The following is a 14,796-nucleotide window of genomic DNA, read 5'->3' on the forward strand; positions in this document are numbered from 1 at the left end:
CTTTCCTTGAATTTTTTCTCCCCCTCTCATCTGGAAGACCTCTTTCTTTATATACTCTTGAGTTTATTGCATCCTAGCCCTCCATTTACAACCCTCCAAACTCTCCTTAGGACACTTGTCCCTTTAAACTTCTGTTGAAGGTGGTAGAAGGAGCTGTTTAGCTGTGAATTCTACTGTTCAGGTCACATTCTCATCAATGCAGCTGATAAAACTGTTGCCAGTCATTTAATGTGAAGATAGTAGGTAAGCTTTCACTAGAAACTTCCTTCACCTACCTTGACTCTCTTTTTGAACACCATCCTCTCCATTCGGACTTCCAGGAAGTATTTTGTCCATTCTTGAGCAAATCCCCTTCTCAGACTTCAAATGCTTTTATAATGATAGTCACAACTTGTTGTATCCTTCCTCGGTCCTCGGGTCTCCACAGTTTTATTTCCAATTTTTTTTTATAAGTATATTTTATATTCATTGGTTAAATGATAAGTGAAAAATGGAAAAATTGTAAATTTACGACAAATATAATTTTTTTAAGTTTGGGAATTTGGATACCCACCTATTTCAAAGGATATCCACATTGCTAAAAGAAGAGCATTATTTGGGAATCCAGATACTCCTAGCATCTGATTCCTTTATGTGATTTGCAATCAAATGTAGGAATCTTTCAACATTTCTGAGAATTCTAAAACATTACCCCATACCAAACGCCACCTAAAGGGCTTCTCTTGTTTAGACTTCTATTTTTGTATGTCCAAAGTAAAAATTTAAATAATAGGGCTAGACATGTAAAATTGCTAATTATTTAAAAACTCCTAAATTTTAACTAAAAAAAAAAAAAGTAGTTTTTCCTAACCACCTTTCTACCTTCTCCACATTTAAACACACATACATATAGGCTTTTTTTTTTTTTTTTCTCTCACACTCACACACTCTCTCACATATTTTTTAACTCCTAAATTTTAGATAATTTTTTTTTTTTTTTATACAAGCTAAAATTTTAAAAAGTAGCTTTTCCTAACCTTCTTTTTTGCCTCTTCCATGCTCTATCTGTACTACTATTTAATCTATCTATACTACTATTCAAGAGGTTTCCCCTATTTGGAGTCCTCATTTTTTTAGTTCAAAAATTCCCTTATACCCTTATATTTAAGTAAAGATAAAACTAAAAGACAATTCGATAAAAATACAACTCTAACTCCCACTAAAACATTGCCTAAAAAATAGAGTCACTCTTTTGTTGATTTTCAAATTGTTTTATCCACTTATAAATTAAATTCTCAAAATAAAAATTATATATAAAATAAAAACACTGGTTTTTTTTTATTTGCTAAAAAATAAACGTGTAATATTTGTTCATTTTTTTAATCTAGTTTCATGACAATCCTGGTTGTATTAGTAGTTCTAAATGCTTAATATTAATGAGAAAACATGTAACCCTCAAATTGGAATGAATAAAAATTATGACACTATTAAAAAAAATGCTAGTATATACATAGAGGATTGGGTTTAAGTTACTGTAACTCTAAGTAATATTACACCACCCAATAATTTGTTATTGAATTTATATTTTGAAAATCCAACCATTGAATTATATGTTCTATATGTTCTTAACATGCATGCCAATTTTCATATCAATCGAATGTCGTTTATCATTCGATCCATAAACTTATCTTTTATGTATTATTTTAAATTATAAAAACTTGAATTCAAACAATTGATTAATGACATGGTTATTGATTTTTATCATCTTTAAATTTTGTAAGCATAAAGAATATACAAAGATAATGTAATCCAGCAATAGATTTATCAAAATTCACATCTAATTAAAAAAATACTAGATGGTATAACATTACTTAAAGTTACACAAAGCGTAATAACTTTTTTTTCTCTCATTTCCTCTCACTTTTTTTTTCCCCATAAACTCTCTCTCACGTTAGATATATAGGGAAATTTAAAAATAAAAATAAATAAACGTAGTAAATAGACTATGATAGAGACGTAAATGTTTAACTTAACCCATTACCATCCAAATTTTTATCCCAAAAAAAAAAAAAAACAATTATCCAAATTTAAAATTCCACCGAAACCATTATGAAACACTGAAACAATTATTCAAATTCAAAACTCAAAACTGCACCTCCAAACCCGCTACTACAGTTATCCAAATTCAAAACTTATCAAGAGAAGATATGGATAAGGAAATGATCAAGAAAAATTTTCCTTATCATTTGTACGCAAGTGTCACTTCCTTTCCATCAGAGAATTGGATCTCTACTCAAATTTTACCGGTGAACCTCAAAATTTTTTTTGATTCATTTATAAATTTTGATGTCTTTGAGATTTTATAGTTCTTTTATGTTTACTTATATATCTCGGGATGAAATTGCAACAATTATTATTTTAAGGTATTTTGTTCAAAGTAAATGTCATGCGTAATTTTTCTCATCCACTAAAGCCCTATATATTGATTAGGTATGGTCATTTCAAACGAAATTACATTATGCTGAACAAATTACATAAATATTCTTGGATGAAAATATAGCAACTTCGAATTATAAATTATAATGAATGAAAACTATATTAACTTTTACAAAAATATAAAATTAAATAATAGAAGAGCCTTTAAGGCTAATGTGTTTATATATATATATATAGAACGATCTTGGAGGAATTTAGTTGTGTAGTCACACTCTACATGATTCTAGTTGTGATTGAGTTTAGGATCATAGACTAAATGTCGGTTCCTTTTGCAATTTTTTAAAATTTTTGAGAATGTTTTTTTTTTTTTTTTGAGAATCTTTTGTTTTTTTCAATATGTGCTTGGGAAAAAAAGCATCAAACTCAATCTCCCAACATATTTTCTAACCTTTTACTTCATGTTTTTGAATAATGTGAAAGTTGCACTCGACAGACAAAGCATACATGTAAAAGATCTACTTTGAGAGTCATACCGACAACTTGGCGTAAGAATATAAATAGAGAACGAAAGAATAGAGGAGGCAAAAGAAAAGAATCAATTTCTTTCTTTCTATACACACCAAACTTCGATCCAAATATAGATCAAATAATTAATATTTAATTAATTAATGAAACAATTAAGGTGGTAGCCTCTTTATTTCTCTACGTTAGCTCTCCTCCAATCTCATTCTCTGTTTATGTGACCAAAAAAAGACTGTTTTCACAATGGGTCTCCCTTGAATCACAAAGAAATTTATGTTTAAGCTAAAGATAATCTCGGAAACTAATACATAACATCTGGGTTCGTTTTGTTTTTCAATTTTGGGTACTGAAAAAATATGTCTTTCTACGTGGGTATGATTATGGGTGTCACCCTCGGCATTGGTTTCATCGTAGCTTTTGCTCGTTATGAAAACGTCCGATCCAAGCGTCGTTCAAATTTGGTATATCTATAAAATTCACGTTCTCTTTATCAATTCAATCACATTTATTACCATCTTGTTATACACTTTTTATAATTTTTTTTTACAATTTTTTTTACGTTTGGAATATTGCTTTCGGTTTTGATTCAATTCAAATTTTGCTATCTTCTTGTTCATTTATTTTGATATCTATGTTGATCCTAGGCGAAGGTGGTGGCAGGATTTTCAAGAATGACAGTGGAGGATTCAAGAAAGATTCTTCCAGATGATTTTTATCCAACTTGGGTCGTATTTTCACAGCGACAGAAGTTAAGTTCAATCTAGAAGCTACAGTTTCGTAACCGTATATATCTATGTATGTCTGTTTGCATGCATGCATGTTTATATGTATGCTTTCTTTTCTCTCTTTTTGGATATTTTGAAAGTTACAATGGGAGAGGGGATTTGAATTTGAACGTTTATGTTGGAAACACCAAAAGCGTCAGTTGAGTTATAAGATTCTTGGCATCCAAAATATTTATTCATTATTGATTGGTGCTCTTACACTAATTTCTTTTTTAATTGCAGTTAACTTGGCTTAATCTCCAACTTGACAAGATTTGGCCATATGTTGATGAGGTTTTTTTTTTCCCCCCTTTCTTTTAGTCTTTTAATGAATTTCACCCCGCCAATGCTGAGTATTTGTTGCACTTGATGTAGTATTAATGAGAAGTTGTTATTTTTAGGCAACATCAGAGCTGATAAGAAACAAAGTGGAGCCAATTCTTGAGCAACATAGACCAGCAATCTTAGCTTCACTCAAGTTCTCCAAGTTGACCCTCGGCACTGTGGCTCCACAATTTACAGGTAAATTTGATTATTTTTTTTTTTTTCCTCGAAGGAGGAAAAGTTGGATTGATTACAGCATCGGTTGATGGGTGTGCAGTTGCTGTATGATTAAGATGGCATGCATCTTATTCTAATTGTCTACTTAATGTGTCTATGACACCCAGAATAGAATATATCATCATTTTACACTTATTATTTTTACACTTATTCCTGTAATATGCTTGTCAAAACCCAATTGTTTTTGTAAAACAAAAAAAAAAAAAAATTATTACCAAGAGATAATTGAAAGTTTTTGGGATTTGGGAAAACATTAGTTTTTTTCTTTTTAAATTTAGAATCATCAAAATAAGCATTTTCTTTGTGCTCATGAAAAAATTTATAAAAGACATGCACATCAAATTAAAAAAATTCAAGTGCCAAATATCATGTGTTGCTTTGTAATTTAAAATTCAAACATGTTCAAAAACTTAGTTTTTGAATTGAAAAGAGGAATGTAGTTAGCCTTATGCGGAGAAAACTAATAAGGAAAGTATTTCCTTATTCAGGTCCATTAGCCAAAATTGAAGGAAATCATAATCAAAAAAATAGTAAGATAAGGTTATTGACAATAAGGAAATCATAAACAATGTGTAAATTTTGTTGATACATTCTGAGAGAAGATGTTGATTTTACTCATTAATCAGATTTTGTAGTGGCACTAATTGAGTTATTGATGTTGCTTAGGAGTTTCCATCATTGAAAGTGAAAGTGATGCTCAGGGAGTCACTATGGAGTTGGAGATGCAGTGGGATGGTAATCCACATATTTCACTTGATATTAAAACCAAACTTGGTGTGGCATTACCTATACAGGTTAGCTTTAAGCCTTTGACTTTCTGCTCATGCTCAATACTGATCATGCTTATGCTCAGTATAGATACTTAATCTGACCCACGTGATCTGTGAGGAATTACAACTTTTGACTTCCTTTTTTAGTGGAAAATTGAATACATCCCTATGCTTCATAGAAGTTCATGTATATTCTAATAGAAGCATATCAAAATTATTGACTTTTTTTACCCCAAAATTTGTTATCTCACTAAAATCTGGATATTTTTGAGTTTCAATGGTCAGAATATCAGCAACCAACATGAGTTTTTTGTGTTTTAGATACATTGTTTGTATGTTGTTTAAAGGTATGATCTAAGCATCTGAATACTGGGGTAATTAATGGTTGTCATAATTTGTATGTTAAGGAATCTAATACTCTATTTGTAGCTTTCAAATCCTATTGATACTGACAACAAGCTTCGCATGCGATTTTTTCCTTTCCTAATTTATTTATAGAAAATCTTAATTTGTAACTGATAAATATTGTTAGCCTGGCTCAGTTGAATTATACTAATATTGCCATAGATGAGTTAGCTGTATGCTGACTTAGTGGTCCCTGTAAAGCTCTTTAAAGCTCAGCATTTTACTTTGTGTTAACCTCAATAGCCTGGATAGAATCTTACTCTCTGCACAAAATGCACAGATATGTGGTTAGGATTATTTATGTCAAGATTCAAATTGCTTGACTGGTGCATTATTTGCAACATTCTAAGAGACAGAAAATTGTGCTACTGAAAAAGAAAAAAGTAGTAATGAAGAAATAAAGTATTCAAAAAAGCGAGAAAGAGTGCCAGTAGGCAACATTTGCGCAATGACTTCATTTATCCATTTTGAAAAATGCAGGAATTTGCTATTTAAATTGTCCATGCAAATAAGTCAGGTCTACAGTCTAAGTTATGGATAACTAAATTATTTCATTTATAGTGCAATTTGTTTCAAGATATACTAAGATCTTATGGATGGAAATTGATACACAAAGTTTCTTTCTGTTGTGGATAAATGTAATAATACTTCACAGAACCATTTGCCACTTTGAACTTAAAATGTCAAATTCCAACCACTTCCTACTAACACCATTTTGTCAGAATTTCTACTTGTGGAGAAATGAAGATTTCCAGTTACTGTCTACCTTTTGGATGTATTTATTACCATTAGCAAGAATATGTACGCACCTTTCATATATACCAAAAATTTGTTGTTTTGATGAAGCATAGGCTCTCATGAAATATATAAGATTTAGCTTTTTGTGTTATTGTGTTTTTATCTTAATAGATATCTCATCAATTTTGTTTTCTGTTCTAACTTGTTCATTTAGGTAAAAAATATTGGATTCACTGGGGTTTTCAAGTTAATCTTCAAACCATTTGTTGATGTGTTTCCTTGTTTTGGAGCTGTTTCTTATTCACTGAGTGAAAAGGTGAGTTCCTAATCATTATAGTTGTTCCTCCTTAACCTTGTTAACGCTTATTTTAACAACAGGAATAAAAGAAACTTCACTGAGGTGACATTTATAAACATACAAGTGCTTCTTTCTCATGCATGTACTAAGCCAGATTGCATACTTCTATACAGAGATATGTATCTGTAGACATGTATTCATAAATAATATTCTTCAAAATAAATTGAGAAATATTTTGTAAATATGTTCATGACCATATTTTCCATATAACTTTATAAACATGTGATGTGATGCCATCAATATTGATATCCCGTTTGTTTTTTGGCTTCTGGCTACAGAAAAAGCTGGATTTTACTCTTAAAATTGTTGGGGGTGATGTATCAGCAATTCCAGGGGTTTCTGATGCTATTGAGGTTTGAGCAAATTTTGCCTTCTCGTAATTCTGTTGTTTCTACCACTTTCATAGTATGTCTGATGAATTTCGCATAAGGTGTATTCCACAGATATGGGGTTTATGTCTAGCATGTATGGATCTAGAATTGCATATTAAAATTTACAATGAGCTGTTCACTTCATTACCTTATCCAAATGAAGATGTAGCTGATTCCAGACAGAGAGTTCACTCTGGCCATTTCAAAGTGATAACAGAATATCTATAGACAGAGACCTAGGGGGATTAACATATTCTTATTATTTTTATAGCATAAATGAGTGAGTTTTAGGCCTTTAGAAGATTAAAATTTTATCATTCTGGCTTTTGAGCATACAAAATGGTTCTACTTTGTTTCTAATGGAATCTAAGTGAGTCTAATTCTTTTTCTTAACATTTGTTCATAAATAGAAAATTATTCAGGAAAGTTTTGGCTTTACAAATTTAATAAAAGAACCCCCCTTAACTTTTACAAGAAAGCAGGGTGAGTTACCTGAGTTTACCACTTAATAATAAGATTAGCTTCTAATAAAATATTTCGGACTCCCTTTATTCAAGTTCTTCTTTGCTGGTTGAGGAAGTAGCAGTAAAATATCATCTCATTTCATTGAGTTGAAAGATGTAGACGGTAAGATTTTACTAGTTGAATTTCCACAATCCATACACCTAGGTCCCAGATGCCAATTGAGATGATGTGATTGTATATATGTGCTATTATTGCACTAGTGTTGGAAGAAATTATTAATTTGGTCTTATAACTAGCCCTCTGGTTAGGCTGAACAAACCAACAAGAAGCACCAGCTGGAGTAGTCCTATTTTTGTTAATTCATATTTGCAGGAACTTCATATGCAATATAATGAAAGATCACACGTGATATTAATGCAGATGTGAACCACTCTGCCTGCGTTGCATTCTGTCACTATATCTTAGCTCATAAAGCTAAATCATGAACAAGACAAAAGTCTAATGAAATTTATTTTGTTCAGGAAACCATACGGGATGCTATTGAAGATAGTATAACATGGCCAGTTCGGAAAGTTATACCCATATTACCTGGGGATTACAGGTATGCTAGTTTACAAGGAACTATATATCCTTTTTTCTCATCTCAAATAATACACACACATATATAATCACCTATTATTTTATCTTCCTTTTTTAACTTATTAAATTGATCAGTGCTTAAGAATGACATACTGAAAATGTTCGTTTATTTAATAAAGAACCTATTTTTTATAGGCTATCAAATATATAAGGATTCATAGACCATTTTTCTTCTGAAAAACTTCATCAGTGTTTCATTTGGATAAAGGAATTTGAAGAGATGGATTTGGATTTCAATCTTTAGTTTAAATGACTTGAATAAGGTACGAAATGATAATAAAAGTTTCTATTGATGAAATTTATGATGGGAGAAGCCCCTTTAATAAATGTTTCATCAGTGTTCTATTGAAGTTTATACTAGAATACCTATTAAGTTAAGGAGAAAATTTTATAAGATTGCTATACAACTAGCTATGCTCTATGGTACCGAATGTTGGGCAGTTAAGAAGCAACATATCCATAAAATGAGTGTAGTGGAAATGAGAATGTTAAGATGGATAAGTGGGACACGGAAAGATAGGATTCTAAAAATCCATTTAAAGATAAAGGGTGGCCCCTATTGATGAAAAGATGAGGGAACTAAAAATCACTTGAGATGGTTTGATCATGTTTAGAGGAGAGCAAGCAATGAATGGGTAAGAAATAGAGAGTTGATCTAAGTTGAAGGAACTAAAAAAGGTAGAGGAAGGCCAAAAATAACATTAGTAGAAATAATAAAAAAAGACATGTCAATTAGAGAAGTAACAGAGAGCATGACTTCAAATAGGATAGAATGGAGAAAAAGAATTCATGTGACCGACCCAATGCCTATCTAGGATCCATAGCTAACCCTAAATTTTGGGACTAAGGCTTTGTTGTTGTAATTTATACTAGAATTGTTCTTGAAATCCCTTGATTTTGAATCCTCAAATCCTATATGCAACCTTGGTGAATAATCCACATGTACTCAATCAATAGCATCTGTGTCAAAGCTCACTGAGGGCTAGTGACAAATGACATATTGGGTGATATCTTCTGATAACTCTTATCCATTGTTAAATTTGACTCAGGATGCAATCTGTGTCAAATCCCGTAAACCTAGGGCTGCAAATTGAGGTATGCCAACCTGATCATGGCCTTTCATCTCGGAACTTGGGCATCTTGAGCCATGTCTAGCTTATGCCAGGCTGATTCTACCTCAGATTTAAGGGCCCTAGTTTTGGGCTTAGTTCCATTTATAAGAAATGGATGTTGATCTTCAAAATTTTACTAGCTCAAGTATTATATTAGCAAAAGGTATATCAAATCTCAAAACAAATATAATTTGTAGTTTTGATTTTAGGACACCCTAAATTTAATCTAAACACAATAAATCGTGTTGGAAAAGGCTAATGCTTGGGTATTTAGGTTGAAATTGGTTTAAGTGGACCTCATCATAGCTAGACTTTCCTTACAGTTGGAATTTAGTTGCCTCACTCTAGTGAGGCTTATAGGCATAATATTATGTTGAATGTTTATGCTTACTGTGTGCAATTCTCCATTATGCATAACATAAATATATATGTGTGAGCTCACTTACAAAAATGTGTGTGCGTGAGAGAGAGAGAGAGAGAGAGAGAGAGAGAGAGAGAGAGAGAGCTCAAATAAGGATTTGATTTAGTGTTTTGGATAGCACTTTCTATAAAGGTTGCCATTCAAACCTAAACAATAAAACCCATCTCGATTTAGAGGATAGCTGTCTTGGTTGTATTTCAATCAGGTCAATTTTTGACACTAAAGATGTTCTTCATCCAAAATCCAGGTTCATACTCCATTGATAAATTTCCTTTTCCTATTTCCCACACTCATCACAGGATGGTCCATGCATATGTATAATGTAAAAACTTAAAAGCAATAACTGGTTACATTTTTGTTTTGCTGAAAATTTTCCTTTATGTTCATACTGGCATGCTTAAAATTCAAAGCAAATTTTTTTTTTTTTTTTTTTGTTCTAACGAGTTGTCTATATTTTCTGTAATATCCTAGTGACTTAGATTTGAAGCCTGTTGGAACATTAGAAGTGAAGTTAGTGCAAGCAAAGGACTTGTTGAATAAGGACCTCATTGGGAAATCTGATCCTTATGCTGTCGTATTCGTACGTCCACTACGTGACAGAATGAAAACCAGTAAAATAATCGTAAGATAACTAATCTTCTTTGTAAACATGTTCTGCTATTTTTCTTGGGGTTGAAAGGAAACTCTTTGTTATATATTCAGAATAACCAATTGAATCCAGTCTGGAATGAGCACTTTCAGTTCATTGTTGAAGATGCATCTAGCCAAAAGTTGACTGTAAGAGTTTATGATCATGAAGGAGTTCAGGCTTCTGAACTCATTGGTTGTGCTCAAGTGCCACTGAAGGTCCTTGAGCCTGGTAAAGTTAAGGATGTGTGGTTGAAACTGGTGAAGGATTTGGAGGTTCAAAGAGACACTAAATACAGGGGCCAGGTGAGAATGCTGCAGGAGTGTTCTTTTCCATCATATCTTTTGATAAATTGTAGTATTTGTGCTGGGTATGTAGAGAAAATAGACATCTCGTCTTTTCAAAATGAAGAGATGTTATAAAATTTGCATTATAATTTAAGGTATTTGATCACAAGGTATAAGGATTTGTTGAATTGGCTTAGCTATCAGAATAAGAACCAACAATGGCTTAAAAGATTAGAAGACCCTAATAAGCAGGTCAAAATATAATTTTCATCCCTGAACTACATTTCAAATTTTAATTTCAACCCTAAATTATTGATTATTTCAATTCAGTCATTGGAGGTTTAAAAATGAGGCAAATGTTATGGATGGAAATTTCTGATGTGATAGACCTTTTTTGTACAAATTTCTTCATAATGCGGACATGACATACCAAGCCACATAAGAGTCTCACAAAGCCAAGGTTTAGGGACCATAAATATTTTCTATTTATTTACTTTTATCAAATATTAAAGTCACATGCCTCCAAATGTCTTGATTTTGTGAGACCAATACATTTCCTAATGTGTCACATAAGCAACAAAAGGACGTGCACAAAAACATCTACCACATTAGTAAGTGCCATTTGCATAGTAACTACAAGTTAAGGTAAGATAACATTGTAAAATTTTTAGAATTTTAAGGACTAAATCGAAACAATCAGTTGTTCAGGGACAAAATTGAATTCTAATGCATGTTTAGGGACCAAATTTATAATTTGACAAAAAAGAACATTGTGTTGATAGAGCTGCCACAGATTAACTTACGCTTCCCGAACTTTGGACAATAGCTCAACCAAAAAGTTAAAAGACAGCCAGAAAATTTCCCAAAGTACTATGGTTACTTCATGAAGTTCTCATCTATGTACTAAGCATATTAGCACATCATAATATTCTATTGCCACATTCAGTAAGAAATTCAACAAGTTAAATACTGGCTATTTTCTTGAACTTGTATCTATTGCATTTTTCATGGCCTTAGGTGCAGTTGGAGCTCTTGTACTGTCCTATTGGCACAGAAAGTAGCTTTACAAACCCTTTTGATCCTGACTACTCATTGACCGCTTTGGAGAAGGCCCTGAAGAATGGAACTGATGGAACAGAGGTTGGTGGTCTTGGAAAAACTACATTGCATAAGAAGAGCAAAGTCATTGTAAGAGGAGTATTATCTGTGACAGTAATATCTGCTGAAGACTTGCCAGTGGTGGATTTGATGGGAAAGGCCGACCCCTATGTCATCCTTACTATGAAAAAATCTGAAACAAAAGCCAGGACTAGGGTGAGATTTATGTTCTCAATCACAATAAATCAACCATGCCTTTCAAATTCGTTTCCTATTTTGAATAATAGCATTCATCTGAATGCTTAACTTTTGGCTTCTAATTATTCTACGGAGTGGACTCTCTTAACTGCTCTCTTTGAGCCATTTAAACATTTTATTCTATAGTTAGATATGAATTTATATACATGATGTTCAGTTCAAAATTCTAGAAATTATTCCGTCTGCTTTTTCAGGTCCTAAATAACAACTTAAATCCAGCCTGGAATCAAACATTTGACTTTGTTGTGGAGGATGCATTACATGAAATGTTAATAGCAGAAGTTTGGGACCATGACACTTTTGGAAAGGTAATGTTCTAATACAAGTTTCATCATATTCTTTGTTTTCGATGGCAAGCTTGGTTTGAGTTTGTCCCCATTGATCATTTAAGAATCTAATAAACCGTTATGATTCTCTCCTGTAAATTATATACTAGAAATGCATTTATGGAATCTCACTATTTAAATTTTAAATCTAACCATTTGGGTTGATTTGTAAAGAAACCAATTCAAGTCATCAATCAAAATCCTGAGATTGACCAGATCACAACAATATATCATGAATCCAAGCTGACCCAATGATATAGTAGCTGACCCAACAATATATCATGCATATAAGGACTCATTTATCAAAAGTGTAGGTGCATATTTATTTCAACTCAAATGTTTCTGTAAAATTAGGATAATAGTGTAAAATACTCATTTAGAGGTTTAAAACATCACTATTATGAATGATATTAGGTACGTTGATTATTTTTGTGTTGCATATTTATGCCAGATATATATATGCTCTGCAACTGAAATCAGTGTTTAATGATTCTAATAGTATCTGACTTACTATCTAAAATACTATGAAATTGATTTTTTTAGTGTTTCTTACACAAGGACATGCTGAAATGCATACACAGGGAAAAACCTTTAAATCCTCTTCATGTAGATATGCTGCAGGATACATCAGATTTATATCTCTTCAGCTGCTTTCTTATGATGCCGAAATCATCCTGTGCAAATTAATTTAGTTTCCAATATTTCCATCCTTCATTATCTTCTTCTTCTCCTTTCTTTAGTTTGTTCTCATTGGCTAGACTGTTGCATTGAAAATCAAGGTAGTTATAAAACATTAGCTAGAAACTTTCTGTTACCCCAGAAATCTGTAAAATGTTTTTTTTTTTAAATGGTTGTCATTGGAAATATCAGTTGCCTCCTAAAATGTGGCCACCACTTCATAAGATTGATTTAGATGGACTCAATCCATTGGATGAGGCATCAAGCATGTAGTGTTGGTACTTCACAGAACTAGTATGTGGATACAAGGGTGATGAATTATGGGTTACAAATCATATACCATGTTGCTCGTGCTCACCATTTGTTTGCATCATCATCTGCATTTCAAATTACAATGATTATTTCAACTTTCTTGCTTCAGTCATTAAACATGCTGACCCTATCAAACTTTATGGATCTTTCAGGACAAAATAGGAAGCGTCGTCATGACACTCACTAGGGTCATATTAGAAGGGGAAATTCAGGGTAGTTTTCAAATAGATGGTGCTAAATCAGGAAAGCTTAATTTGCATCTAAAGTGGATTCCACAGAATAAAATACGGGATTTTTAATCTTTGTAACATTAAAGGCATCTGAGTTGACTTAAATTTCGCTTCAATTCCTTCACCATCCTTATAGGCAAATGGCATTGGCTGTTAATAGCATGTAAATCTGTAAGGAAAAAACCTCAAAGAATTGAGGAGAAACTAGAACCGGTTCTATTGATTCAATCAGACAGGTACTTCCTAGAAGGAACTCAAAATACATACATACAAGTATTTGCATATTTGGACGCACTTCAAGCAGACCCCTAAAGCGTTTGAGATCACGTACTGGAAGAGCAACTTTCACAAGGTTCAAGCTATCGACATCTAGCAGGCATTGTAACAATAATGTTCTTGACGATGCCATGTAGATGTGAGAGAGACAATACATATATATGTTGCATAATATGCAACCTTTAGTAGTTTTTTTTTTTTTTTTTTGGTGATGAATTGGGAAGATGTGACATGCAATGGTGCCTTAGCAGCAAGCAAGGGAAAGAGTCTGGACTAACATAAACCCAAAGTCTCTGGTTTGACTTCTAGTTAAGACATTTCGCAATTTACCTGACCTGATGCCTGCAGCTCTAGGCATCCGGGGTTTGCTCCTTAGGAGTGGTCCCACTGGCACGTAGCTTGAGGGTTTCCTTGTCATTATTAAAATAAAAAAAAATAAAAAAAGATTTGACATGTAATGGTGTTGTACGCATGCCAGATCTGCTTGCAATGAACCAGACCAGGTTACTATAGTCTCCTTAATTAATTCTTAATTCTCTTAATTTGTTTCAGAAATTAAGCTCCCAAATGGAACAACGATTGACATTGACAGGATCAATCATTATGTGTTAGAGATTATTGAGGACGACTAAATTTCTAGTTTGAAATAAATCAAACAAGCAAAATAGTTTCACAAATATGAATTTATATTTATCAACGTGTGATACAATCCTCTGAAATTACAAAAAAGTGATCTTTTGATTCGATCTCCTTAAAAAACTTGTTTATTGGAATTGTGGTAATGTAATTTTGACTCGAACACAAAATATCCTTCAATTTGGCTAAAGAATGGATTGAAGACCTTTGAAAAGGAATTACAATGAATCTCAGGCTATGAGCTTGTTAGAAATTCTTTGTTTTTCATGTTCTTCGCATGTTCTTTGTCTTCGAAAGTTTGTGGTGGAAATTCTTCAGAGCTTTGGAGGCTTTAATCCTTAGAGCTTCACTAATTTGTGGTTTCTTGAAGTTTCTGGAGGCTTTTGAGCTTGATTCCAATGAATTTTAAGATCTAGGAAGATGATTTGAATTATTCTGCTTCGAATGTTCTTCATATTCAAGGCTGAAGTTCTTGAAATTCCTGGAGGCTTTAAGGCTTGATTCTAGCAGAGCTTCCATTGACAGC

The 14,796-nt window shown here is 32.4% G+C and overlaps 1 protein-coding gene across 4 annotated transcripts; it reads left to right on the top strand.

Moving 5' to 3' along the window:
- The first annotated feature begins 2,820 nt into the window (after positions 1–2,820).
- LOC111984338 (synaptotagmin-4) lies at positions 2,821–13,822 on the top strand. 4 transcript variants are annotated; one of them, XM_065775369.1, is made up of 13 exons: positions 2,821–3,398; positions 3,582–3,684; positions 3,943–3,995; positions 4,103–4,223; positions 4,929–5,056; positions 6,390–6,491; positions 6,812–6,886; positions 7,891–7,970; positions 10,013–10,163; positions 10,244–10,474; positions 11,474–11,770; positions 12,007–12,120; positions 12,720–12,935. In XM_065775369.1, the coding sequence occupies exons 1-13, from the start codon at positions 3,294–3,296 to the stop codon at positions 12,828–12,830; spliced, it is 1,671 nt and encodes a 556-aa protein (XP_065631441.1). In that variant the 5' UTR covers positions 2,821–3,293; the 3' UTR covers positions 12,831–12,935. The 4 variants fall into 4 exon arrangements, with proteins under 4 accessions (XP_065631441.1, XP_065631440.1, XP_023871736.2 ...); XM_065775368.1 differs by lacking the exon at positions 12,720–12,935 and adding an exon at positions 13,281–13,822 and having other exon boundaries at positions 2,827–3,398; XM_024015968.2 differs by lacking the exons at positions 2,821–3,398; positions 12,720–12,935 and adding an exon at positions 13,281–13,822 and having other exon boundaries at positions 3,667–3,685; positions 3,945–3,995.
- The last annotated feature ends 974 nt before the right edge of the window (positions 13,823–14,796 follow it).

The sequence above is a fragment of the Quercus suber genome, unplaced genomic scaffold, assembly GCF_002906115.3.
Source record: "Quercus suber isolate HL8 unplaced genomic scaffold, Cork oak 2.0 scaffold_110, whole genome shotgun sequence".
Classification (NCBI taxonomy): domain Eukaryota; kingdom Viridiplantae; phylum Streptophyta; class Magnoliopsida; order Fagales; family Fagaceae; genus Quercus; species Quercus suber.

Coding starts and splice junctions, on each gene's coding strand:
- LOC111984338 (XM_065775368.1), top strand. CDS start 3,294: ATGTCTTTCTACGTGGGTATGATTATGGGTGTCACCCTCGGCATTGGT. Junction 6,492..6,811: donor CTTATTCACTGAGTGAAAAG/GTGAGTTCCTAA, acceptor TTCTGGCTACAG/AAAAAGCTGGATTTTACTCT. Junction 10,475..11,473: donor ACACTAAATACAGGGGCCAG/GTGAGAATGCTG, acceptor TCATGGCCTTAG/GTGCAGTTGGAGCTCTTGTA.